The following is a 27,464-nucleotide window of genomic DNA, read 5'->3' as shown; positions in this document are numbered from 1 at the left end:
TCAAGGAATTCCTGGCCACACTCCTTTTATGAGATACACTTAGGCAAAATTTAGCAGTAACTGCAAAGAATCTTATACTTTAAAGTTATTTTTGTTGTTGTTTTGCCATGTTCTGGGTGCAGCAATGCTGAAATTTTTGTGTGTATTGTACGACTGAGCACATGACGAACTATATGGAGGTTGGGGAGGCTGGGTTTCCCTGTCATAGAGGGAGAAGATGCAGATATGTGAGGAGGCTCCCTGTGTGCCATCCCTTAAGCCCTGCTGGGTGCTCCCATTGGTGGGCCATCTCTTTCCATCTGGGACAGCAGCTGATGCAAAAGGTTCAAAGTGAGTGCTTGTGCAATGAATGAGTGCCTCTTTAGCCACATGAAGATACTAATTCTCAGTCCAAACCACGGCTAAAGTTTTTGAAGAGTTAGTAACAGACAGGAAGTGAAATACTTAAAAAAACAAGAGATGTTTTTATGTGTTCCAGAGTAGTGTTTCTCAGGTGTGAGAGGGTGTAAGAGCCACCTGGAGGACTGGTTAAGTCCACCCTGGGGGTAGTGTTGGTGTGGCTGGTCTGGGATGCGGGGGATGAACTTACATTTTAACATTTTTCTGGTGATGTTGACGCATCTGCCGGAGGGCACAGTTAAAGAAACCACTGAGCTAGAGATGGCTGCGGCTGGTTACTCCTAGACCCCAGGTCTCACAGTGCACCAACTACATTTAAAGACACAAAAGGCCAAATACAATATAGTCTGGGTTTTATTTTACATTTCTCTTATCACTAAAATCTAAACTGAGGTTTTTGCTAAAAAAAAAAAGTGGGGTTAGCAGTGACAAGCTTAGGTGCTTGAAGCAGATGAGGGGTACACAGAGCCCCTCCTGCCCCGAGCTCCCAGCTGGTGAAGAAGGCGGGTAAAACGAGGCCGAGAGGCCCAAGGTCTGACGGCCACAGAAAGGATCTCCTTCCCAGCATCCCGAGGCATCGGATATCCTCTTCCTTTGGGATCTTCAGGCTGGATCCCTGCTCTCCACGTATGTGCGCTCACCCCACAACCACCGCAGGCGTAGTCACCAAGCACAGTCGGCGTGCTGGTGTCAGGCCTCCATCACGGTCAGGTTCCATGCAGGGGCGAGGGCGCGCATGTCTCTGGCAGGCGAGTGAAGGCCGGCGCAGAGGCTTGATGTCAGCCACTGTGAGGCCTGGCCAGGGAGAAACTGCGCTTTGTGCCCTGCTGATGTGAGGGAAAATTCTATAGACCCGCTGGGGCTGTCCCACTCATTAGGGAGGCCCTGATGCCAGTTCGGAAATGCTGCCCAGGCCAGGTTGGCTCCTCAACAGCCAGCTGATAAGGAAGCAGAGGGCCAGAAGGCCAGTCCCAAGGAGGTCCCCCAGACCTGTGAGGTAGGGGATACAGTGGTTGTCAGGATCCAATGCCTGGTGCCATGTCATCCGAACCATCACATCTGCAAGGTACAGCAGGACCGTCACCTGTCATGAAAGCAAGCAGATATGAGGTGATGGCCCAGTCAGAGACCAAGCATCACCAGGAATGCTAGCAGCTTCCACAGATGGACATAAGCCCCTGGAGTCCCTTCTTCAGGCTCATCAGCAGAGTTGAAGCCCAGCTGTGAGCTGATGCACAGGCAGGAGTACCACGCTAGCCATCTGGTCTGCCAGCTCCCAGCACACTCAGGTACATAAAAACCTGCCTCTGCCAGCTTCCACCCCCAACTGTACATGTGCAATGTGCCGAGTGGAGAGAATGTGTGGTGTGAGTGAGCAGTAGGAGGCTGTGTGCAGTGAGGAGTGTGGAGTGAGGAGAAACTATGGACCGTGTGGGGTGTGCCCTGTGGAGTGTGCCGAGGGAGTGAGGATATTGTGAGGAGTGAGGAGGGTGCTGTGTGCAGCGAAGAGGGTGCCATGTGCAGCGAGGAAGGTGCCATGTGGAGTGTGGAATGAGGAGGGTGCTGTGGAGAATGAGCACTGTGTTGCGTGGAATGTGGCATGTTCAATCCTGAGAGGGGCCTCTATGGTACCACTCCCTTCCCTTGGCAAGTTCACTCCTCGCCTGGGTGATGGTGGCTATGCATGTCCTTTCCATCCTGCCCCCCCCCCCACCATGCTGTCTCAGGTCACCTAGAACCAGGAGATGCTGCCAAGGAAGCACGGGCTGCTCTGCTGCTGCAGGCAGTCCTCACCTGGATCAGGCTGGCCAGCAGATAGAGCACCAGGAAGAGCCTGCTGTCTGTGATGGAATGACCCTCCACCAGGTAGATGATGTAGAAGAAAATCAGATGGCCTGGAACCACCAGGCAGAGCAGGACTCGGGCTGATGTGGAATTGATATCTGGCAAAGACAGGAGCAAACCCAGGTCAAGAGACTCTCCTGGCACCTGAGGCCACCTTGGTTTGTGCCGGGCCCCAGCAGGGCCTCCTACCCATCATCCACCACAGTAGGGTGTGTGTCACCCTCCCCGTGGCCAGTGCATCCCAGAGGACCCAATTCTGTCCCTTCCCTCATGAGGCTGACATCGCAGACGAGCCAGAAGAGGCTGGCAGAAACCAATAAGGGTCATTTCAAAGTCAGACGAGTACTGGGAAGAAACAGCAGGTGGCTGAGGTGCTGCAAGTGGCTGGGGCCTGGGAGCTGCTCAGGGAGGAGACATTTAGTCTGAACCTGAGGGAGAGGATTCCAGAAAGGAGACCGGCAGGGGAGCGAGGTGGGAGGGGCCTTGGGAATGGCCAAGAAGGAAAGCTTTGCCCGAGGAGTCAGAGCCTGGGAGGGCGGCTCTTCCTTGACAGGGAGTGTGAGTTCTCCTCCGGCTCAAGGTGCGAGGAGTTTGAGCCTCGTCACGAAACGTGGTTCACCACACATGCTTGTGAGACAACATGAATGCACGTGGCTTCTCAGACAGAAACTAAGGGTTTTACCAAAAAGCAAGAATCCATTCGTGTCTGAATTAAAGTATTTCATCAAATGAATAAGGACAAGAAAAGGTTGTGTAAGCTAGTTTAAAAGACTGGCCTAGAATAATAGCAGGTGAGAAGTATGTGAAAGCACCAAAATTGACTCAGAATGGAAAATTAGACCAGGAATAAAAACAACTCTTTCTACAAACTATTTTAAAGGGTGTGAGCAAAATAATTACTCTTGGCAGTTGGTATAAATCTTTAAAAACCTATAGGAAAAAATGATAAAAATGCTATTCAATATTGAGGTGCTGCTATAGACTGAAGGCCTGACCCTCAAAACTCAAGTTGTCTCATCTCCAATGTGATGGTGTTAGGAAATGAGGCCTGTGGGGGTGATTAGGTCATGAAAGTGGAGCCTCATGAATCAGTGCCCTTATACAGAGGCCCCGGGGAGCTCCCTGGCCCCTCCCACCTTGTGAGGACACAGCACTAAGTCGTCCTCCTTGAGCCAGGGAGCCAGCCCTGCTCAGACAGCCAGCCTCCAGAAACAGGAGAACCATTTGGTGGTTTACAAGTCACTCAGTCTGTTTCTGTTACAGCAGCCTGAATTCACTAAAATAAAACAATTTAAAGTAAGAATTAGCTTTCTCTGTCTCACCGTTGTCACCTGATACCCAGTACCTGGCCGACACTCACTGTATTTGAATGAATGAATGAATCAGTTAAAGCAGGTCCAGGAGTCAGGTCTCGGGGGCGGAGCTGCCCCCTTGGAGTTGATCTGTGCTGAGGTCAGCACCGGTCTTAGACATCCACTGTAACAAACATCTGATTCTAGTGAAGTCAATTTTTATATGTTTAAAGAAATGGCCATGTGGCCTCTGGAAGACACCAGACCCACCTGAGGTGCAGAAAGTAGAGCATGGATTAGGCCAAAATTTTTTCATCCAGAGGGGCAGTACGCCAGGTGTGCTCCACATGTGCAGGTAGGTGGAGATCCGGCTGGTCTGAATGGCCACCAGATTGCCACCAACACCTTTGAGGAGAAAAAGATTTCCCTTCCTTATGCCAGCTCTGAGTTCTCTTCCACATTTTAATTTCATTTCCTTCCTTGACTGATCCAGCTCCTGATGTCTTTTTCTTTCCTCCCACCTGACCACAGATCTAATTTGGCACTGGGCAGGGGTGGCCTGGATCTCGTGTGTGAGGCATCAAGGTAGTAGCTCCATCACCTAGACAGCTGGCACCCACTAAGGTGAGGGGAGTGTGACTGGCACAGCAGGCTGGGTAGAGGGGAGGGGGGAGGGGGAAGGATGGGTCTAGGAGATACCACAGGAGTCAGCAGAAACCAAGCGACCAACTGGAATAGCAGAGAGGAAGGGATTTTTTTTCCATCTCACAGTGGGAAGGAAAGGGAAATGAGCAGGGGAAGAGCAGCAAGGGAGGAGAGACAGAACTGAGGCTGCTGGCTTCCACGGCGCACCAATCACACCCAGTCTGCTGGGGCCAGGTGATAGAGGCCACGCTGTGCTCCTCCCGTAGGAGATGTTAGGGCTGCCAGAACATGGAGCCTGCCATGTGACCATCTCCTTCAGTGGGCGGGTTGGGTGACCCCAGCCCCACCTTTACTTCCTCAGCCCCTCTAAGAATAAGCCCTCAGTGGGTCAGAAGTCACCAGTGTCCTCCGGGAGCAAAGACCAACCACCTTGGCTCCTGGCTTGTCCAGAGGATGTAAAGGATGGACTATGGACAGGGGATAGCCATAGATCTATTGTTTTGGGCCATAAATGATTTTAAAAATAAAGGTGGGGGGAAATACACCCTCAAATTAATCGGCAGCAGTTACAAGCAATCCTGGACCTCTATTACTACCATAAGGCAAGTAGTCAGAGCTGAGCAGGCACTACTCCTTGCACACCAGGAACATGTGTCAAGGTTTGCCCCACTCACCACCACTCCCTACTGCCTAGCTACTATCTTATCTGCTTCACTTATTCAAATTGCTTGCTTGGCCTCTATAGGCACCTGAATTGGCAACATCCAAGGAAAATATTTCCAAGTTATGGCCATCTGGATCTGACTTACCTGCTGCTGTTGTCACTCATAGTAGCCAGCACTGGAGCTGGGAATAGGACTGTCAGACTCTGCCAGGGTGCAGAGCTGCTGGGTAGCCCAGCCCACTGACATGCAAGGAACATAGGCCTGGGCTCTCATGGAAGTGGGCAGGTCTGTGGACATGCAGGGCTGTCCATGGGCCTCTGAAGCCTGTTTCTGTGGTCCCCAAAGGCCATGGCTGGGCACCAAGCAAAGAGGGCAATAAGTAATGTCTGGTTCCCATGTGTCGATCCTGTTTACAAAGCCTTGTCAGAAACCAGACACAAACCAAGCTTTAGAAAAGTGGGGCCCTCAACAAAAATGCCCAAGGGGTCTAAGCCACAAAGATGAATCATGAAGGGGAGGGTGGAAGGCAGCAGCGGGTGAGAGGTGTTGAGGCAAACTGGGCTCACAGGTCCTGTCTCAGGGGCAGCTGATCTTTGTCCAAGCTCCAACATAAACCCTGTATCATCAGCCTCGCTTTTTAAGAAGACAGAAATCCAGGTTTTTATGTGTAAATATCTGAGTTTTAAATGTCACTAATGAATCTAGAATAAAAGTCATGAGGGGTTAACACCCCAGTTCTGAAGGCCGCCATCAAGCAAATCCTGGGCTGCAGTTTGTACCTTTGGGGCAGAGGAGTTAGCTCTGCTGGGAAAGCGTGAGTCTCGGTGGTGGGACGGGCAGGCTTCTCTCCTGGTTCTCCGTCCCCCTGGGGAAAACCAGCCCACAGACAGGCTCAACTTCCCCATCTGCCTCGGAAGACCTGGGGCCAGGACTCTGAGTTCATTGTTGGGTCCCAACACCAGACCCCCAAGGGTTGACCCTGCCCTGGGACCTCAGGTGAAATGGCAAAATACCTACCACATATGATGGGGGTGAATATGGCCATGCCTCTGAACTGCTGTTTAGAAACGGTTTTGTTCAAGATGAGCCCTCCGAGGCTGGGGAGAGAGCAGACGGCAGTGAGAAGGCAGCCGACACTAGGACACGGCCTCGCTCTGCGTCTCCACGCCCCTTGCCGCACTGGCCTGTCTTCTGGCCGTCACGCCCCCTTGCCTTGTCCCTACATGGAGAATCTGCTGCAGTCAAACAGGTCTCCCCAGGGCCCTCTGTGCCCACACATCCATTTCTAGCTCCATCTCTATTCCCATCTCTGATGTTCCAGAAGGCCCATCAGATGTCAGCCCAGTTAGCCCATTGGGCTGTCACACGACAGCTCCTGGACCACAAGGGGGACAAGGCACCTGCGTGAGCATCCACTCACACCCTGTGTTATCAGAAGATGCAGCAGCAACCCCTTGCCCCATCCCTGCAGCTTGGCAATGGCTGCCGTGCCCTAGAGCCCAGGAGATCAGTTTGTGTAGGGAGGCTAGAGCCTTCTGGAAGCTGAGACTTAGCCCAACCACCTCTTCTCCTGAGAGCCACAGTTAGGAACACACATCAGAACGGACTGGGGTGGCCCCTGTCAGGGTCTGCTGGTGGAACAGGCGCTTGGGAAGGGGTGGGGGTGTAGGCCTGGGCTCAGCTAATCCCTCAGCCCCTCTGGGTCCCTCAGGCATCCACATTGGGCTGCTGCCTTGAAGCCAGGTGAGCCCTCCCTCCCCCACCAGCCTAAGTGGCAGCAGGACACCTGGGTTCCCAAGAGCCATGGTGGGCAGGGAGCCAAGACTTTAGGTCCCTCTCTCCCTGGCACCCCAGGGCTCAGGACTGCCTCTCAGAATGAGTAGTCTAGGGTTCCAGATGAGAGAGAGAGCGCACCTCACATTTCGACCAGCAGCGGGGGTTAGAGAAGGAGCCAGGGCACCATGACCTGGCTGGTGTCTGACTTCTGCAGACCCTCTCATGCCACCCCCACTGGCCCCTGGGCCTCGTTCAGGCTCACCTGCTGATGACCATCGCCAGGATGATTGGCAACCAGCCGAACTTGAGGATCTTCACGATGGGTGGGTTCTGCCTGGCGATGAGGACCCACACAGGGATCAGGGCCATGAAGCAGAGGCAGACCAGCAGCATCAGATACCGACTGTCTGGGGGGAAGGGAGGGGCACAGGGCAGAGCACGTGGGCACACCCTGACACACCCACTCGGCTCATCGGAGAGACCATGGTCCGAAGACGCCTCCCGGATCAATGGCCGAGCTGTTCAGTGGGGGTTTGGCAGGGCGGACGGGAAGGGCCTGGGGAGCCTGGGGCTCATTTTTATGGATCAAATTCATTAACCCATAAACAGGTCTTATTTTCTTATTAGATTCTTCAATACTATTTTCATTAACTTCCCAGGATGGCAAGGAGACAGTGCAGAGCCAGGATAGAAAGCACCACTACCCTTCAAGGGCTGTTACACTGGTGTCCTTCAGTGGCCAACAAACTGGGTGATTTCTCAGCTAACCCCTGGCCCATGTGCCCATGAGGCCATGGCCGACTGGAGCTGCCCTGCATTTGTTTTGGGCAATTCCTCCAAGCATTTGTCACCATGCGCCCTCAGCTCCCACGTCTTCAATCCCATCCTCTCTGCTCATCTGTGCTCCTGCCCCCGGGGCATTTGGGGAGGTGGCAGTGCTCGCAGTGGACGCACACCAGAGGTAGACTGTGCGCAGCTACCCAGCTAGACTGGACGAGGGGAAAGTGAGAAGCGAGACGACTGTGGGGAGTGGTCAGTTGTGGAGACCAGCAGGAAGACCCATCCAGCGAGGACGTGCCCTGTCCACACCATGCAGGGCGTGAGCAGAGCTGTGTTCCAGGGTGGACTCCAGTGGCCTCTGAAGGAGGAAAGGTCTCTGGCCACCAGGAGCTGTTGCCACAGAGGTGTGGACACTCTCTGGCCACCTGCCAAGCCACTGAGCCCCAAGTGCACCCTCTGCTGTCCTCAGCTATGACATTGCTCTGTGGAGTCACTTCTCAGGCAGTTTACTTGTTTCTGGTGTATTGATTTGTGTCTGGCATGAACTACGTTCCCCGAGGAGGCACTGTCACATGTAAGGATACCCTGACCTCTCCATGTACCCTTGTCCCAAGATGGACACTGACCACCCTCATATCATCCCCCCTAAAGGGGCTGGGAGAGCTGGAGGTACCAGCTGTGTACACCCAGAACCTGGTGAATGATTGACTCTGGCTCTGTAAAAGGAGGATTTCAGACTCCAAGCCTGAGGTGCTCCCAGGAGATGTGCCGACTTGAGGGCCACAGGCCACCATGCTGGCGGCACTCCCCCCTGGCCCCTACCTTTGTATCTATAGAAGAAGCTGCTAACCAGGGCCAGGATGGACAACGTGACGAGGTCCCCCAGGCTGGCTGCAATAGGTGTGGCGATGTTGTCTGGGTTGACCCCAAGCTTCCGAGCGCCAATCACTATACAGACCATCAGCAATCCTGCAGGGGGAGGCAGAGAGGAGACTCAAAGCACAGTGGGCCATGCTGGGAGGTTTAGCAGCAGGGGAGAGAGGCAGCACTGCATGAGAAGGAGGTCAGGAGGCGATCAGATTGGGGGATAGACATGTAAATACAAGTCCAGTACGTAACATCACTGCTCCTTCTGCACCTGCACATGGTTTGCCAGATACACACAGACATACAATACAGAAAAAAATCACATTAAAGTCCATCCTTTCAGCAAACACTTGGGAGTTGGTTATAAACCTGGGCCTGTGTTAGGAGCTGAAAGTGATTATTAACTCTGGACCCACCTGGCACATACTTGTTGCGTGGGGAAATACAGCCTCAAGTGAACAAGCATTTGAAGCAAATAAACAGGATATTAAATGGTCTTAACTGTGTCTTTTCTCTAGCTTTACTGTAAGATACGGTATATGCTAGGTATAACATACAGAACACAGTTTATTTATGTTATTGGTAAGGCTTCTGGCCAACTGCAGGCTAGTAGTAAATTCCTGGGGAGCCAGAAATTACATGTTGGATTTTCAGCTGTGTTGGGGGGAGTTAGTGGCCCCACTAACTGTCCCAAGCTGTCTAAGTGTGAACTGCAATTTAGATTTTCTTAAGTGCTGTGAAAGGAAAGCAGTAGGGCCTTACGGTGGTGGGAGGACACAGAACTAGTGAAAGTTGGTCAGGAAAGGCCTCCCTTGATGTGCAACATCAGCTAACACTGGAGTCTCACTCCTTGCCCTAACCACAGACCCATAACACGCCTGAAAGCTTCCAGGCTGACCGACGGACTGGATGAGTGCCTACAGACACAGGCGGGACCTTGAAGAGGCAGAGGGGAGGGGTGGAGCGGGCAGGTCTCTGGCACACATACCCTGTCCTCCCTGTTCGGCAAGTGGTGAAGACCCAGCTAGCTCTTCCTGGCCCCTGGCAGGATGCCTGATGTCCCTCCATCAGCGTGCCCACCTCACACACCTCAAAGAACTGACCATGGAAGAGCTGGGGGAGGGGCAGCTTTGGGGGCCTGGCTCACCTAAGGCGAAGGCAGCCAGGAAGGCGGTGAAGACGCTGCTGGCACACAGCAGCTCCGCCTTTGAGAAGTCTACCTCCTCCCTGGACACAGCACCCAGCAAGAGCGCGGCCACAGCAGCCAGGAGCCCCACGACGGTGGCCTGCACCTGTCGGGTGGAAATCAGAAAAATGAGGAAGGTCCCCATGACCATGGCCAGTCCTGCCCACCCTTCCCTACGCCTCCTCTATCACCTCGAAGGTCACTGCCACTCACCAGTGCTGCCTTTCCTCACCCTGAAGCCCACTAACAGCCTCCCTGCCACAGGAAAAACAAACTAATGCTTTCCCTCAAGCCAATTCCCTTGAAAAGGGCTGCTTCCCTCCCCTGCTCCCCTGTCAGATGCCATTTTCCAGCATAGGGTCGAGTTCTTCATCTTTTACCCAGTCCTTGTCAAGGGCATCAGTCTGCCCACAGCTCCCTCCTCGCTGGTCTAGCCAGAAGTGCTCTGTGGCCCCCAGCAGCACAGACCCCAACCGCCCCCAGAGCCCCCACCCCACGCTGGCAAGCCCTTCTCTAGGTCTCCCCCATCCCACGGCTGTTCCTATCTGCTGGAAGGAGGTACACGTTCAAAACTCACATGAAGCATTTAAGGGACATAGGGGAGGGTCTCTCAAAGGCTGAGAAGGAACAGAGACAGGAGTAGGGCCAAGGGGGAGTTTCCAGGCAGAAAGGATTGGCAGATGCTCCAGAAAGAACAAGCAGGATTACACACACAAGGGCCATCATAGCACACGTTAACCAGGAGGCTGTCAGGAACCCTGGCAAACAGGATGAGTTGGGATAGTGGGAAGAAGAGGCAATTAGCACCACTGAGGTTAAGCAAATCTTTCAAGAAACCTCCAGCTGGTCTGGTGGGTGTGGGGTACACTGGTAGACTCTGTCCCCAAAGTTGAGTGCAGGTGCAGGAGTGGGCTCTCTAGCCTTCACCCTCCCCACCTCCGCAGGCCTGGATGCAGATTCAAAAGTGGGGAGGAGATGCATCAACGGATAGAGGGGACTCACCTGAATGAGGGCGAGGTTGCTAATGATGACTCTCTGCTGCTCTCGGGGGTCATCAATTTGTCCAGTGTTGGCCTAGCAAAGAGAGAAAAGGGTCAAGAGTCAGTCCAAAGCCAGGTCAATCCTTCCTGGAAAAGGCAGAATTGAAGCCAGGAGAAAAATTAGCATGTGCGTTTCAATGATGTCAGAATAAACTATCCTTCCCCGCTTTCAAAGCGCTGATGCAGGGGCAGGGGCGGCAAGGACACCGCCCTCGGGAGTGAGAAGGTGCCATGGACCATCACGTCTCCCACACAAGGCGTGCGAGCACATTCTTGTCTTCTCCTCCAGCAAATCCTCCATGAAGCCAGGGTCGCTCGTTAGGGCTCTGCGTCCAGCCGGGCTCAGGGTCCAGATGACTGAGCAGGGATGCGGGACACAGAGCACCAACTGACATCCAGGTTAATGGACAAATGAAGGTCGCACAGAAGCTGGGCCCAGGCCTTGTCAACTGTCCAGCTTGGCCATGGAAAGACTGGATGACAGGCTGGGAGGGGGGAGCACGTAGAACATCGTGAACGAACAAAGCCTAGTTAACAGCGTCCACTTACAGCCGTGGAGAGCCGCGAGGCCAGCGTCATCTCCAGATTCCCCTTCAGGCCCACCAGGGATGGCACCAACGTCAAAAGGTCCTGAACCTCTGTAAACACGGGCCAGTGCTGTCAGGGGAGGAACAGGGACATGAATCCAAACACACACATCTCTCAGAAATTTCCTCAGCGCTTTGCCAGGTTCCCTCTTACTCTATAAAATAAGACTAACTACTTCCTTAAAAGGCTTTGAAGGAAAGAAAAAACAATGATGAAGCTGCGATATTCTTTTGAATGATTTTTATTGCATTAACATTGGATTACATCATTGTTTTTATAACAGACGCGTACAATCCCCCTTGAGGCGCTGGTGCCACAGAGTGCCCACCAACAAAGGACCCGCCGCCCACTATCACACACCCTTGTGCCCCCTCCCTCCTTTGTTTTCATCTCTACTCTCCCCTCCCCTCCCCCTCTGGTTGCCCCCATTCCATAGTCCAGTGTCAAGGGCTCGCCACTGTGTAAAGCTGTGTGGAGGTTCCTCAAAACACTACAAATGGATCTACCAGATGACCCAGCGATTCCACTCCTAGAGATCTACCCAAAGGACACAAAAACACTAATTCAAAAGAAAACCTGCACTCCTATGTTTATCGCAGCACCATTTACAATAGGTAATACATGGAAACAACCCAAATGCCCCATAACAGATGAATGCATCAACTGTGGTACATATACACCATGGAATATTACTCAGCGATCAAAAAAGATAAACTCATGCCATTTGCTGCTACATGGATGGAGCTAGAAGGGATTATGCTGAGTCAATTAAGTCAGAAGGAAAAACATTGGTTTCATTTATTTGTGGAACACAGAGAAATCAAAAGGTCAGGAAAACAGTAAAACTTGCAAGCTGACCATAGACCTGGGGCAAGCAGCAGGGGAGGGGGCAGGGGAGGGGCCAGCACAGGGGAGGGAACTATGGTGATAGATCATGGATGAGATACGGTGGTGGTGGGAGAACTAGGTGGACTACATCTGAGGGGAGAAATCAAATACTGTCCAAAAATGAACAACGATGTAAGAAAATAAATGAAAAATAAAACAAATATCCAAAAAAGGAATTTTTGTTATTCCAAAAATTGGCACTGAACACTTTGGCCCTTGGCCAGGAAAGCTGGGACGGCACTGGATCTGAGGCAGTGACTGGGTCCAGCCTGAGGCGTGCAGTGAGTTTGGAAGGAGGAATGAATCACTAATTTCAAAGCTGGGAGAGCTCTCCTGAACTAGAAGAGCTGCAGGCCTCGCTGAGGGATGGGGCTTTACAGAGACAGTGATTCCCAGGCACCAAGAGGTGCACCCAAGGCAACAACAGGGGCTCTGGATCTGTCAGAACAGACAGACTGTGTCTCTAGCTGGGTGTCTATCAAACATGAAAAATAAAAAGAAAGGGAAGCATGCTTCAAGAAAGTTGGAAGAGAGAACATCTCTTTGTGGCATTAAAATTGTTCCTACTTGTTTAAAAAGCAATTAGATTGCCCCTTCACCACCACCCCCAATATTGAACACCCCATCTGCTCCTCCTGACTTATACTTATTTTACCTCCGTGACCCCTATAAACATCGGTGACCCCTCAACTAGAAGGCTCTCCTGGCTCTGATATGCTAGACCTGAAAAAAACCCTCCTACTCTGTCAGCTGGAAGACGGGCAGCTTGGAGCATGGAATCCTATCCCAAGACAAGAGCTGGGCAAGGGTGTGGAAATCCATTTACCTGCAGGGGGCCCCAAAGAGTCCTCTACAAAGCAGCCTAATAAAACCTCTTACCAGGTCTGGGGGGAAAGGAGTCAGGCTAAGACCCCTTCCGGCTCACAGAGCTAGCAAGACGACTCATTGCTCTCCTTGGTTTCTCCCTTCACCTATCTGCAAACCAGTGATACTGAGAATTCATCCCGGCTCTAATGAATTATGAGCCTGCCCTCTCCTTTTTTTCTTTAGATTTATTTATTTATATAAGAGCTGGGGTATAGGCCAGAGGAACGGGAGGGTGAGAGGATTCACCAGAGACAGAGTGGGGAGCAGAACAGGCAGATTGACTGAAATACACTGCTGAGGGGAGCAGCAGGCGAGACAGGAGAGGTCTGCTGCGCCATGTGGGAATCTCCCCGGCCGGCCAGGAATTGAACCCGCACTGCAGAGGCTGTGGACAGCTTCACAGCGCTGTGCTCAACCTGCTGCACCACCGGGGAGGCCCTGCCCTTCCTAAACGTTCAGTCGAGGAGGTTCACCAGGCGAGGAGGTTCTGACATTATCAGCAGTCCTTCTGAGCCCCTGTCTTCCAGGAGCCTCTGGCCTCAGCCCTCTGCAGCCCTCTATCAGCCCATCACACCCCACTCACCAGCAAACGCCTTGGCCCCACCCTAGCTCCCCACCCCAAGCCCTTCCCTTCCCTCCCCTCCCGTGGCGCCCAGGCTCCCTTCCTTGCCTGCACACACAACATGTACTCACCAAGCCCAGAGTAAAAATAAACTCCTTCTGTAGCGTTGTAATTTATAAAAAATATAGATTTGATCTTTGTCCCTGTTTCTGACACAAAGCTCCTAAAATCCTCGGCATTTCATAAGCGATAAAGATGTCTTACATTAAGGAAGTGGCAGGGGACCCATCCCCACAGCCACCCTCCCCTCCCTGCCTTCATCAGGGAGGCCTGCGAGGTGGTGCTCTCACTAGCCCCATTTACAGATGGGGAAACTGAGCCAGGGAGACCTCCAAGTTCCCTCAGGTAGAGGCCAGATTCACACCCCTAATGAGCCTGCATTTGCTGCAGGGGAGTGGGCTGAGGTGGCCAGGCGGACATGCCTCATGTGGCTGATCGAGAGGTCTCAGCGCCCTGAGAACTGCAGTCCCAGGGGCCTCTGGCATCATCTGATCTGTCCTATCTGTGACATCTAGGGACCCTGGTCTCCCCACCCAAGGGGCCCCGCTGTCCCTGACGCCCAATACGCACTTGGACGGTGTTCATCACCAGGCCGGCGGTCATCATGCCCAAGCCGGAGAGCAGGATGGGCACCACAATCTGGCACATGATGGAGAAGGCAGTCTCAGGGAAGACCCCATGGGGGAACCGGGTGAACTCACAGCGGAAGCCTCGCAGCTTCTTGCCCTGAAAGCGAAACTCCAGATTCAACTGGGTGACCACCATGGTCAGGCTGTGGACGGCATTCCAGGAGCAAGACGTTGGAGCCGGCACCTCTCGTCCCTGTCCACACCACGTACTTTTCCAGAGTCGTTCACACAGGTGGCATTGCAGGTACCCTGCGTCTACGGAGGGCCCCCCGACTGCCTCGTGGCCAAGCAAGCTAGTGAGGAGGAAAGGTCAAGGTGACTCCGATCCTCACTTGAGGCAGCTCCTGCCGTCCACTCCCTGCAAATCAGCTTCTCGTCAGACAGTAGCTGCTGTGTCAGTGGGGACCTCCCTCCGCTGGCCTGCCACAAGGAGATTCACTGTCCCTCAGCATGACCTTGACAGTGTCCAACAGTTCAGCCCACACTGGCTCGGGCTGCACTGGGGAGCCACGTGAGGCCTAGCCTTGACGAGCACCCCGCAGAGCTCTGCCAACCTCTGGAAGCATCCAGGGCTGCCTCTTGTCTTGGCAGAGAAGGGTTCCGAGGGATGCCAGCCAGAAGGACCTCCTCCAGCCAGGTCTACAGCACACAAGGGGGTTTTGCCTCTAGGTGGAGAGGCCTGCAGGTTCCCAGCACAGAAGCCACACCCTTTGGTCAGCTTGATTTCAGGGTCTGGGGGCTCATGGCCATGGGAAAAAACTCTGTTCACAGGAAAAATGAGTCCTGTTCTCTCTTGTCGGCCCAGAAGACTGGGAACTGCCTCCACAGGGCCCCGCCCTCGTCTGTTACAAGGTTAGACCAGCTCAGATGTCCAGGCGACCACCGACACAGAGTCAGGGAAGGAGCTGGGTGGCACCTCGGGCTCCAGGGACTGCATTGTTGGTTGTGTCCCCTGCATCTCACAGACTCCAGGGACAGAATGTCCAGGTCTCAGGGGCAGGTGGGAGCAGGGATCAAGGCCTGAAGACAAGCTGAGGTGAGATACACACTTGCTTCTGTGCCTGTCTTGGCACCACTACCCTCTCTGTGCCTCAGCCAGTGCCTTCTGTCAGGGTAGCCTGTCCCCTGCTCAAGTCCACGTCCTAGCCTGGGCTCCACAGGCCACTGCAGCCTCGCTCCTACTGCCCCCTCCTCACAACTCCAGACTCCTCACACTCAGATAACCCCTCACCGCCTCTCCTCACACCACTGGTTGCACACTCATTCAGTACTCATCTGGCTCTGGACCCAGGTCTTGAGAAACCAGCAGCGTCCACTTCCTATCTCCTGAGATGTTCCTGCTTGAAACCCAGCCAGCCAGCAACACGAGACACAGAGAGGCCGCGTGCATGTTCCACCCACTGTTAGGTGAGGGAGCTGGGCAGAGGCCCAGGGGCTGGCCCCACCAAGGCCACATGAGCAGGCAACGTTCTCAGAGCCCTGCCTAAACGCAGATTGGGGATCGGACTTGAAACAAGTCCCTGCATTTTGGTCTGGTTTGTTGCACAGCAACAGATAAGGGGAAATGTAGGGTACTTCATCCCCACCCTTGCTTAATCTCTCAGATAAACCAGCAACCACCAACCTCTCTCTTCAGCCCAGGCTTCTCCCGAGTTTCAGCGCACATCTAACCCTCTCATGTAGAAGGAAAAGTACCTCAACTCAGCCAGTCTTCCCTGATCATTTCTTCCCAACAAGATATCCTGCCTCAGTGAACAGTTCTGCCAGACACCCAAGCCTCTGCCTGCCTGCGTCTTCCCCCATCACCTCAACCCCACATCTGGCCTGCCTGTCTCCAGCTTAAGACAGAACCCCACCCAGCTGGCCTAGTTTCTCTGGACACTGAGGACACTGTCCCCAAAGATCAGAGGCAAGAGATGACCCACTTCTGGCTCTGGCACCTCCTGCAACTCCTCTAAGCTTTGAGCATCATCAAACACCATACCTCAATGTCTCATCACACACAGTGGTTCCCCGAACCGTTCTCCTTGGACAATTTACATAATTTCATATAGAAAGCATTAAACAAATTATAAATCATTACAAAATGTTTCTCAGGGACTCCTTGGTGGCCTAGGGCTTGAGTCTCAGGGCTGTCACCACTATGGCCTGGGTTTGATCCCTGGCCAGGAAGCTGACCCACATTTGGCACAGCAGACCTCTCCTATCTGGCCCATCCTGCATTCCAGTTCTTCTATAAAAAAAAAATAAAGAATAAAATGTACTTAGTTAATGGCTTAAGGACAATAAATGTTAAGATTTGAAAAAAATGTTTCTCATTATTGTTTTAGAAAAGATCAAATGATAAATAAAAACACACAGAAGTAGTGAAAAGTTCAAAAGACTCTATACCAAAATGCTAAAAGTGGTTATTTTAGGGTGATGGGACTGTAAGTAAAGTTCACTTTACAAGTTTCTGTACATTCTAGGTGATCACTTGCTTTTACAACCATCAGAACAAAGACTGAGACCAAAAGTAAATAAAAGAGATCATTATGTTATGGGAAAGAAATTGCTTTCCCATGAAATTTGAGAACAAAATATGTCATCACAGTTTCTGGGTCATAATCCAGGAAATCAAGAATGTGATTTTAAAAATAGTTCAGTCGTGCGGTGGAAGGTCTCAGAGTGCCTGAGCTGATTTCCACGGCTGCTCTGGCAGTGGGTAGAACCCAGGTCCAACAGCAGGTGGTTTTCTGGGTGGCCTTCAACAAGCCCTTGCCCCTCCCTGGGCCTCTCACCCACCCACGGCCCCACCACATGAGAAGGCTGGAGCCCACCTCCCCTCAAAGCACTTGAGAGTCCCTGGCCCAGCGGCCAGGTCCCCAGGCCTGCAGCCTCATAGCCACTCATTTGTTCCAACCCTTCGGTTTTCCCAGGGTGTGTCTCCATGAGGCGCTTGGGAGTTTCCTCCACGAGCGGGCAGAGAGTCACATCAGCAGTCCCAGCTTTCATTTCTGATTCTTCAGCAGGAACTGGTTCTCTTCCCAGGACCCTTCTATTCCTTCTAAAGACCCTTCTATTCCTTCCACGGGTCATCTTGAGCCAGGGCTGGTCATTCTTAAAGTCCTGAGTTCTTCCCAGTCTTGTTAAGGTCCCAGAGAACAAGCCAATTACATCTCCAATAACCGGAAAGGTGGTTCTTGATTTTCTATTTGATTTGGCTGGCACAACCCACCCACACTGTCAAAACGGTGTCCTCCCAGAGTGATCTCCAGCAGTCTATGCAGTGCCTCCTCCTCGAGAGACCTCCTCTGGCCTCCCTCTCCAAGGCTGCTACAGCATATCATCTGCCTTTATTTCCTGTGTAGTCCTTTCAACAACCTCACATTGGCTTGTGCATCTGTTGTCTGTCTCTTCTCGACTGTGCCGGCTGTGGCAGAGGGACAGGCTGCATGTCCACCAAAACATCCAGCACAGAGATGGCCCATGGTGCACACATGTGCATGCACACATACACACGTTGCATGAAAAATGAATGAACAAATAAACAGAAGAGTAGCAAGCAACAAAGAGGAAGAGAAACCCAGCAGTCTTCTGCAGCTTAAGGCCTAAATCATTATCATGACATAGGTTTAAGGCCTAAATCATTATCATGACATCCTGCCTTGACGTCTGGTGAAACAGGAGGGCCTCCCCAATCTGGTCAGGCGCACCAGGACCCCCAGCCAAGCAACCCTCCTTATCGAGGTGATGAGCACAATGTCTGCGTATCCCTGAGCACCCAGGTTTACTTCCTGCCAGTGACTGAACACCCAAACAAGTTTGTTGCCTGGCAGGTGCTCTCTGGCACTCTTGCCACTAGTCTGCCCTCCCCAGGGAGCAAGGGGCACCTCACCTTATTGTTCCTACAGAGTCTACCTCCCACAGCTGCCAGGGGTCTGCTCCACTCCAAGCACAGCTCCTGTGAGGGTTGTCAGGGAGGCAAGCTACTAAGCCTCCTTCACACGACGGAGTCAAACTGGGGGCTTCAGCACGTCCCACCTGCAGGGGACTGTCCTCGGCCCCTGCCTGGAAGCTACAGCACTAGAGGAGGTGCCCCTGTCCCTTAGTTACCTGGGGAGCCCCCTGAGATCAACTGAATGAGCAGATGGCGTTTGTATCCCCCTGCTCATCCCACTGAGCTCCATCACTGCTGGGGGAGTGGGGAGACAGGCGCTTGTTGCAGCATTTTGGACATTGACAGTGGGCCAGTGCTGCAGTCCCCTCCTCAGAGTGCTGGCTCTAGAGAAAAGCACTCAGTAAACTTCCCCCTCCCAGAGGCCCGGCAGCCAGCTGAGCTGAGAGGAAGAATGGGCTCCCTGAGGAACTCCAACTCAAGTGACAGGGTCATGAAGAGACCCCTGCTGGGTGTCTCTATTGTCGAAAGGAACCAATTCATCTGGATTCATGCCCTTGGAAATACACACCCCTGCACAGGTCCCTGAACTGCCTCTCTTGGCCATATGGGGGGCCCCTATCATTTCACCACCACTGCTTCCTCCTGGCCAAGGCTCCGCTTTGCCTGCTAGGGAGGCACGTTGCCTCTGCCCTGGACACCCAGTCATCAGCAAGGCATCAAGGGCTCAAGGTGGGCTAAGCCTGAAACCAGGATGCAATGTGCTCTTTGACTTCTGAGAAACAGCAGAAGGGCCTCCATTAGCCCCAGCATAAGGCCCCCTCCCCGTGTGTGCCCAAGGATAAGGCCTCTGGGTCAGCCACGAGTCTTATTGTGGGGATGGCACTTCCTTATCCCTCAGTAGCGGCTTGAGCTCCATGAGCCCATGAGCAAGCCCATCACGCCCTCCTGCAGAAACCAGGGGCGCCCCCCGCACTTGCACGTCCACATGGCCTGGAAGCCAGGTTTTCTCTGCTGCAGGGCACACCCTCCTGTGGGTTGGACCTGGTGTGTGGCGTCCTGTCCCTGGCTGGGAGCACACGTGATTATAAAGCGCCATGGATCGCAGCCAGTGACAGGTGGCATGAGCTTGGCCATCCCCTCATCTGTGGAGATTCCCCCAAATGGTGCTAGGGCATTGACCCCCACTGCCAGGAGGGCACACAATCACAGGCACATGAAAGAAATGTGAGAATGGACATTTCTGCCTAACTCTTTGCTTTTGAGTTGCAATTTCTGTGTAAGCGCTCAAAAGCCAGTCCAGTACTACATGGAAAATCAATAACTGTAGGGACAGCAATGAGCCCTCACTGGTGCCTCCCACGCCAGGCACTGTTACAAGCACTCTGCGGTCTTCTTAGCAAGCTTCTAGGCTCAGCTCTACCATCATCCCTAACCTACTGAGAGCAAGTTGTGTAAATGACAAAGGTCGACTAAATCCAGTTAGTTTAGTTTCAAAGTCTGGGCTCTTAAGCAATACAGTATCTTTTTATATGCAATTTCAATATGTAATTTATAAAATCAACATAGTGTGTGCACACAATATGTAAACCAGTTTTTGTAAGCATGCACAGGCAATTTACATACACCAGTGTGAGTATAACCACAGTCAGCTCTGCAGCCAGAGGTTCCCCATCCACATTCAACCAACTGTACTCAGACCTTCAGTGGCCTGAATGAATGAACATGTATTCATATTCTGAATACCTATACTGAATGAATATGCATAGTGTTTTTTTTCTTGTCATTATTCTCTAGACAATACAGTATAACAACTAAATACATAATACTTACATTGTCTCAGGTGTATAAGTAAGTAACCCAGAGACATAGTACAGGGAGGATGTGCATACTGTGTGCAGCTGCTGATGTGGCCACAACGGAATGTGGAATGTTGACCTGACCTTAATTTCAGGTTTTTATATGAAATCTCCTGATTTTTAAGTGTTGGTTTAAAAAACCAACCAGACTTACAGCTAAATGAGACTCAACCCTGACTGGTTCCAAGTCAGAGGGGGGCAGGGCTAAGTTCCAGGGTTCAGGGCCCACGAGGTGATGAGCTCCCAGGGCAGTGATCGAGGTCCTGTTTCTCCCAGCTTGCCCCACTCCAGACCACTTTGTTCTCAGCTGGTTGCCAACTAATGGGAAAGATGGGGCCAGTAATGACTGTATTCTGGGGTACCATGCCTTTCCAGGGAGGACTTCTGGAGATCATGTTGATGAAATGATGGGATTTTGATAGCAGAGGTTCCCCTGCTATCAATACACCTGAAGAACAGGTGTATTGGCAACATTTTCTGGTTTTTAGGCTTCTAATTCTTTGGGGTTCTGCTAGGATATAAATCAAGGGTCCCTCAAAGAATGATGGCAAGTGAGTCCGCTGGCCAATCAGAATGGCATCACTCAGGGAACAGTGATTAGAACAGGAGTGGACACTTGACATCAGGGTCAGTTTTGTAGACTGATGGGGATATTGACAAAGGGTTGGTTCTCTCTCTTTTTTTAATAGCAACATGTACAAAGATTGACTGCCAAGGGTAAGACTCTCCTGCAGGTACAAAATCTTACCTGAAAACAAGACAGAACTGAGCTATATAAAAAGAATAAGCATCTTCACATCATTTAAGCACCTAGATGATGCCATGCCTGAAATCTATTCTCGTGGAGCTTACTTGAGTTAATAGGTGGTTCTAGCTTAACCTGGGTAAATTTGCCTCTATCACCGTAAATAAAAGAACCTTTCCTAGTTTATAGAAAAATGGTATTTGAGAAGAGGGGCCATGCCCTGTGTCCTTCAAGCTGGACCCAACAAATAGCCACCTACTCTTTAGGGTGATAGAAGATGGTGTCTCCTCCCCAACATCTCCCTTCCCTCTTACCTGGAAATAGTTCAAAAGCATGCCAGCCCCGGACAGTCCCAGGCCTGCAAACATGAAGGGCACTGCCACCTGAAGAGCAATGGACACAGAGGTCTCCTGGCTGAGCGTGGGCCCCAGTGGCTTAGTGGCCGTCCTCTGGCTCTCAGGGGTACTCAGAAGTCCATCTTCAGGGGCTGCAGGGAATCTTCCTGAGATGAGTGTGTGTGGCAGGCCCAGCTCTTCTGGTCTCCGTTGTCGGGTCTCTGTCCCATCCATCTTAGCACAGCTGAGCCCCCAGCAGCTTTAACCTGGGAAACACAAAGCAACGGGGTTGTGAGGCAGAGTCCCTGACCCCTCTGGGGCCAATACCCTGTAAGCTCTCAAGGGCTTTGAGTCCAGCAGGGAGTCATCATTCCAGCCGACCCACAGCCGCCCCTCCACATGGCCTCCTGCAAAGCCAATTTGCAATCATTTTTTACTTTATATGCACATGCTTGGGAGAGCACACAGAAGAAAGCATTAAATATATATAAATCAAATTCAGCAAAAATGGGGGAAAGGGAAATATTAGTGATTTTTTAAAAGATTTATTTATTTATACATACAAGAACTGGGGTACAGGCCAGAGGTGCGGGGAGGGGAGAGGATTCACCAGAGACAGAGTGGGGAGCAGAACAGGCGGATATACTGAAATACACTGCTGAGGGGAGCAGTGGGTGAGACAGGAGAGGTCTGCTGTGCCATGTGGGTCACCTCCCTGGCTGGGGATTGAACTCGTGCTGCAATGGCTGCGGATAGTTTCATAGTGCTGCAACTTAACCCCCTGTACCACCAGGGAGGCCCACACTCTGGGATTTTACTGATAATGCTGCTGAGAATAGTCACAGGCAAGTCTATGTGTAAACATGTGTTTTCGGTTCTCAATTTTAAAGCAGTGAATTTTATGGTATGTGACTTATATCTCAATAAAAAAAAATGGATGAGGCGCGCAGACCTCTCCTGCCGCCCGCTGCTCCCCTCAGCAGTGTCCTTCGGTCCTTCTGCCTGCTCTGCTCCCCGCTCTGGCTCTGGTGAATTCTCTCACCCTCCCGCGCTTCTGACTGTGCCCAGTGCTTGTATAAACAAAACAAACAAATAAATAAAACATGCCTCTTTTAAAAAAATAAATAAATAAAAAAAAAAACTTTAAAAAAAAATGGATGAATCGTTTACGGAATAAGGTCAGAACACAGAACACTATCAGTGTCCCCAAACTCTCTGAGCCTCTACTCCCCACCAGGGAGGCCTCACCGTCCTAACTCTGGAAATAATCCTTCTTCAGCTTGTTTTATTTCTAAAGTTTTACCCAACTACAAGCATAGCTCTAAACACTAAAGGAGTGTTTTGCTGATATTGCAATTCAGGTCAGTAAGATCACACTCCCTAGGGCCTCTCTGGCGGCCTAAGGGTTAAGTCTCAGCACTATCACCACTGCAGCCAGGTTGCTGAGCCACATGGTGCAGCAGACCTCTCCTGTCTCGCCTGCTGTTCTGCTCCCCACTCTGTCTCTGGTGAATCCTCTCACTCCCCACTCCTCTGGCTTACACCCTAGTTCATCTATGCATAAATAAAATCTTAAAAAAAAAAAAAAGCTCACACTCCCTGTATCTTTATATGCCCAGCTTCTCTCACTGGATGTTGGTCTGTGAGATTCAGCCTTGTTTCTGAATCCATTTCACTTCGGAGCTTGTGCAAGCACGTACCTCAATCCATTTAACCATTCCACTCTCTACTCTCGCAAGACCACCCCCACTGACTTCTTTTTCCAAACTAAAAAACAACTTGACTGCTTTTCATTACAAAAGTAATGTGCTCAGGGCCTCCCTGGTGGTCCACCGGTTGATTGAGCGCTGGGTTGTGAAGCTGCCCGCAGCCTCTGCAGCACCGGTTCGATCCCCGGCTGCTCCCCGGCCACTGGAGGAGGGTCCCACATGGCGCGCAGACCTCTCCTGCCGCCCGCTGCTCCCCTCAGCAGTGTACTTCAGTCCTTCTGCCTGCTCTGCTCCCCGCTCTGGCTCTGGTGAATTCTCTCACCCTCCCGCGCTTCTGACTGTACCCAGTGCTTGTATAAATAAATAAATAAATAGATCTTTAAAAAAAAAAAAAAAAAAAAGTAATGTGCTCATGAAAAACACAATTCATGCCATACAAAAAGGCACAAAGTTAACTCACTGACAATGTCACTGCTCCAAAATAATGAGTGATTAGTCTAGTGGACATTCCTTGCCAGGCATACACACTCACACCCACACTGAAATGTGTACATCTTTTCCCCACTTGGAGTATAAATGTTAGGAATAAAAGGCTAGGAAAGATCCACCCGGTGGCTGGTAAAACTGCCCCATGGGATTTACAGACCTTAGAGCAGAGGGAACAATTTGGCAGGCACAACTCGATACAGTGGTGCTAAACCTCAGTAGTGACCATAACATAGTACAGGCAGATGTGAATTATAAAGCTGTACAGAAAACGAGACAATGCTTTAAACCAATGTTACTTCAATGAAATATTTCATCAATATACAAACTCCTGTCCCATTCTCTGTAGGATGCTGAGAAACTCAGGGCCACACTCGAGGCCTGGCCGTAGTGGGGGCAGGTACAGATTGGGGAGGAAGGAAGGCTGCAGTCCGGCACGACTGGGAGCTCCACACACACCACTAACAGGGCCTCTGGTCCCCGCTCGCCTCTCTACATGCCCCTACCCGGAGCCCAGGGGAGGAAGGATACTTAGCAGAACAGGGTTGAGTGTGTCGGGTCCCTGCAGCCATATCCTTACTCCCTTCAAAAAATAATTTACAATTGGGCCTCCCTGGTGGCACAAGGGGTTAAGACACAACCTATGAAACTATCCACAGCCACTGCAGCATGAGTTTGATCCCTGGCCAGGGAGCTACCCACATGGCACAGCAGACCTCTCCTGTCTCGCCCGCTGCTCCCCTCAGCAGTGTATTTCAGTAGATCTGCCTGTTCTGTTCCCCAGTCTGTCTCTGGTGAATCCTCTCACCCCCCACATCTCTGGCCTGTACCCCAGCTCTTGCATGCATAAATAAATAAATCTTTAAAGAAATAATTTACAATTGCCCATGGCACGTATGGTGATTGTTTATCTCCTTTCATGCCCACAAGACCCCAGGAGGGTCCAGTCATTTCTGCTCTCACTGCACAGCAAAGACTCCCCTCCTGTACCCTGGTGCCCACCTAGTGCTTCCTCCATTCTCCCCTCTACCTCTGATGAGAACAGAGCTTCTTCTAGGATTCACCTCTGAAACAAGCTTCCTTGGCCTTAAGTTACCCTCTCTTCCCCCATCTCTCCTCCCCTTCACGAGACAATTACAGAGAGGCATCCCCACTCTCTCCCCATTCTCACCTCCCACTCTGTGCCCAGCATCCTCCAGCTCCTCCCTGTACAAACTGTCCCTGCCAAGGCCACCAGTCACATGAGAGAGGCCAACTCCCTCCCTTCCCAGGCCTCAGTGTGCCCAAAGCTGCGGCCTGGCACTCTCAAGGGCTTCAGAACCCCCACTGTGGCCTTCCATGTCCTGTCCCCACACGTGGGCCCTTCTGCCCCCGCATGTGACTTGTTCACCCCTCCTGATAAAGTCAGACAATGCTGCTGATCCCAAAGCACGGCCTCTACTCCCAACCTGCAGCTCCTTAAGAACAAGACCCTTCTCATTCCTGAAGTTGGCTGTCCCTGGGCCGCCGCCTTCCTGGTAAGTCTAGCTGAACTTTGACCAATTCCCGCCATAGCCCAGAAGACACCTCACCCTCCTTCCCCAAGTCAGAAGGTTCTTCATGTGCCCAGCCTCCTAGACTAGAGGCCGGGTTACTGGTATAATGTCTGAAGCCTTCCCTCTGCACTCTCTCTGCACCTCTCTCTACCCAGACACTGGGCCTTCCGGGCAGCAGCAAAGAGAGAATCCAGGGGCTAAGCAATTTCTGGGCTCCCTCCTCTAGCTGGGCTTGGAGCACTTGATTAAAAAAGATTTGGACCCTAAGTCAGGGATTTGAACCTCTAAAGGCTAGGGTATGGAAGAGCTCCCTACCTCCAAAAACTAAAAGCAAAAATCAGACAGAACAAAATTAGACTGCATCAACATTTAAATGTGCTTAGGAGATGAAACTTTTGAACATAATTAAAAGCAAAGGTCTAGAGTAAATATTTAGAACCAATAAAAATGACAATGGGACCATATGCAAAAAAGAAAAAAAAAAAAAGAGGAACTCCTACAGAGCAAGGAACAGAAACACCAGAAGAGAAGCAGCCACTCAAGGGAAGGAGAATTAAAGTGACCAGCCCACACTGGACAACCCCAGGAACTGGGGAAGCCACTCAAGCCTGCCAGGGAGGGAACTTATCTCACCCCGGATGGCCCAAGGCGCCCCCCCCTCCCACTCTGCCTGCACAGCCGGCAGAGGGCAGAGGGGCCACCTCTGTGAAAGGTGACTTGATAGTGACTGATCAGTACCCAAATGTCCTCCACCCCACAACCGTGGGGACTGACTGACTTGGGTGCAGAAGGAAACGTGCTCTGGAACACTCGGGGCAACTGTGGTGGGGACAGGACAGCAAAACCCCACAGTGCAGGGGACTCTATGGTTCCCAGAGAAACTGCAGCCTGAGGAATGCATGCCAAGGAATGGTGTGTAAAAGCACCCCACAACTGTGTGCCCATCCTTCCTAGCTTACTGGGGGTGCAGAGCTCACCAGGGGTAAGCTGGGGAGGGAGGGGACTCGCTCAGGTCAGAAGTCCAGCCAGTGGGCAGCACCAGTGACTACCACCTGCTGTGCCCCTTATAGGGTGGGGACACCATGGCCCACCAACAGGAACCTCACATCCCATGACAGAGGTCAAAGGCCGGGGCTTCTTGGGGGCGTTGTGTGGGGAGAATGTATGCAAAAGTCACTTGGGTCAATAAAACCATCCAGGTGAGCCCAGCTGGTCCTGCAGGACAGGGCGTGTCAGAAGGGTGGGCTGTGGACACAGGAAACCCCTTGTCCTTTGGCCCACAGGGAGGAGGAAGGCTAGGGGGACATGTCACCCACCCAAGGTGGGGATTCTCACCCACACCTTCCCCGGGGGGTGGGGCAGAGGGCAGAGATGCTGGAACACCTGGGGTCCACGCAGCCTGCCCCTCTGTTAAATGGGGCTAACAGCATCTGCTTGCCAGGGTGGTGGGAACCGGGTCAACCCCCTCAAAGCGTTTGGGGTCCGTGGTTCTTAAGCCACAGCAGCATCCTGAAGGGCAGGGGGCTGCAGAAGTTGCGTGACACGGAGGGGAAGGAGTGGGGGGCAGCGAGAGCACCCGCCTGCCCCCAACCCCCGCCCCCAACCCCCCGCCCCCCTCGCTCGGCTCCAGGCCCCCTCTGGGATCACCATCTTCTGCGCGCCCCTCACTCCTGGCACCTCTCAGAAACCACCCGCAGGGGCACCTCATCTTCCGCGCACCCCGCCCCGGCGCCCCGCGCCCTGCGCCTCGCCCGCCCCAGGCCGGCTGCACCTCAGGGCCACGCTTACCCGATCCCCTCCCGGCGGCGGCGCAGAGAAGGCGGGTCCGGGGAGCCGAGGACGCGCGGCCGTGGGGCGGCCTCGCGGAGGAAGCGGGAAGGGCCGCCCCAGCGCCCCGCCCGGCCCTGCGGCGCCGCCCCTAAGCCGCGCGCCCCGGGACCCGCCAACGCGCGGGCGGGGCCGGTCCTGGGGCGCGGGCCAGCGCGCCCCCTCTGGCCCGAGCGCCGGGCTGCGTGGCCCGGAGACCCGCCGGCCTCTTGGCCTCCTGCGCGCTCTCCCTGGCCCGGAGCTCAGCCTTTCTTGAGCGCGCCCAGCTCCGCATCCTTTGTTAGAGGAAACGCTGGGCACGGCCTTGGCGGGGTGGGGTGACTTCTGAGGCCTGGTTTAGGCTGAGGAAGGGCCTGGAGGGTGCGCCAAGACCGGCCATTCCTAAGGCACAGACACCCGACACCCGTCCCATCCAGGGGTAGCGTTTCTCTGTGGAAATGGTCAGACATAAGGAAGTAGGACACTATGGCCCCGTGCACCCACGGGCCATCTTTAGGCATGGTCTTTTGCCTTCCGTCCCCTGGACATGGGTAGCCCCCCACCCCCAACACACACACACCTCTTTTAATTTTTTTTTTTCTGGAGTAATTTCCAAGCATCCCAAGACGCATTTAAGAATTGTGTTCCTATAATCGGTGCGCTCTTCCCACCTCCCCAAAACATACTCAAATACCTGTGCATGGCTCCCAGAATGGAGTCATGGCCCAGCCCCAAAAATGACCCCCAAAATGACTTTGGCATTCAGGGTCCTCCATCTCTTTCCACAACCATCTCACCCGCCCCTGGCTGCCCCTCAGCCTCCTTGCCCAGCCCCTGGGCCTGCAGAGGCTGCCCTGTTCAGTGCCTCCTTCAGGCTCTGCATGGGACTGTCCTCCCCAGAAGTGTCAAGCCGTGGCCTCCTTTCTGAAATCCCTCAGCACCTCTTAACTGCACGATGGCCCGATGTTAGCTTGGATATTTCTGCCTGTCAGGCTGTGACTTACCCAAGGGAGGGGATCTGCT

General features: G+C 52.7%; 1 protein-coding gene across 4 annotated transcripts; it reads right to left on the bottom strand.

The window, feature by feature from the left end:
* Positions 1 to 706: 706 nt before the first annotated feature.
* Positions 707 to 27,464, bottom strand: SLC41A3 (solute carrier family 41 member 3). Of its 4 annotated transcripts, none has more exons than XM_037524325.2 (11): positions 27,446 to 27,464; positions 20,885 to 21,171; positions 11,045 to 11,152; positions 10,458 to 10,529; positions 9,417 to 9,561; positions 8,225 to 8,371; positions 6,885 to 7,029; positions 5,864 to 5,943; positions 3,807 to 3,941; positions 2,194 to 2,342; positions 707 to 1,483 (listed from the first exon to the last, which is right to left on the bottom strand). In XM_037524325.2, the coding sequence occupies exons 2-11, from the start codon at positions 21,137 to 21,139 to the stop codon at positions 1,274 to 1,276; spliced, it is 1,446 nt and encodes a 481-aa protein (XP_037380222.1). In that variant the 5' UTR covers positions 21,140 to 21,171; positions 27,446 to 27,464; the 3' UTR covers positions 707 to 1,273. The 4 variants fall into 4 exon arrangements, with proteins under 4 accessions (XP_037380222.1, XP_037380221.1, XP_037380223.1 ...); XM_037524324.2 differs by lacking the exon at positions 27,446 to 27,464 and adding an exon at positions 26,424 to 26,484; XM_037524326.2 differs by lacking the exons at positions 20,885 to 21,171; positions 27,446 to 27,464 and adding an exon at positions 14,031 to 16,461 and having other exon boundaries at positions 708 to 1,483.

The sequence above is a fragment of the Talpa occidentalis genome, unplaced genomic scaffold (assembly GCF_014898055.3).
Source record: "Talpa occidentalis isolate TD23 unplaced genomic scaffold, MPIMG_talOcc4v2.1 talOcc4.10, whole genome shotgun sequence".
NCBI classification, from domain to species: domain Eukaryota; kingdom Metazoa; phylum Chordata; class Mammalia; order Eulipotyphla; family Talpidae; genus Talpa; species Talpa occidentalis.
This window is presented reverse-complemented; position numbering and strand designations above follow the sequence as displayed.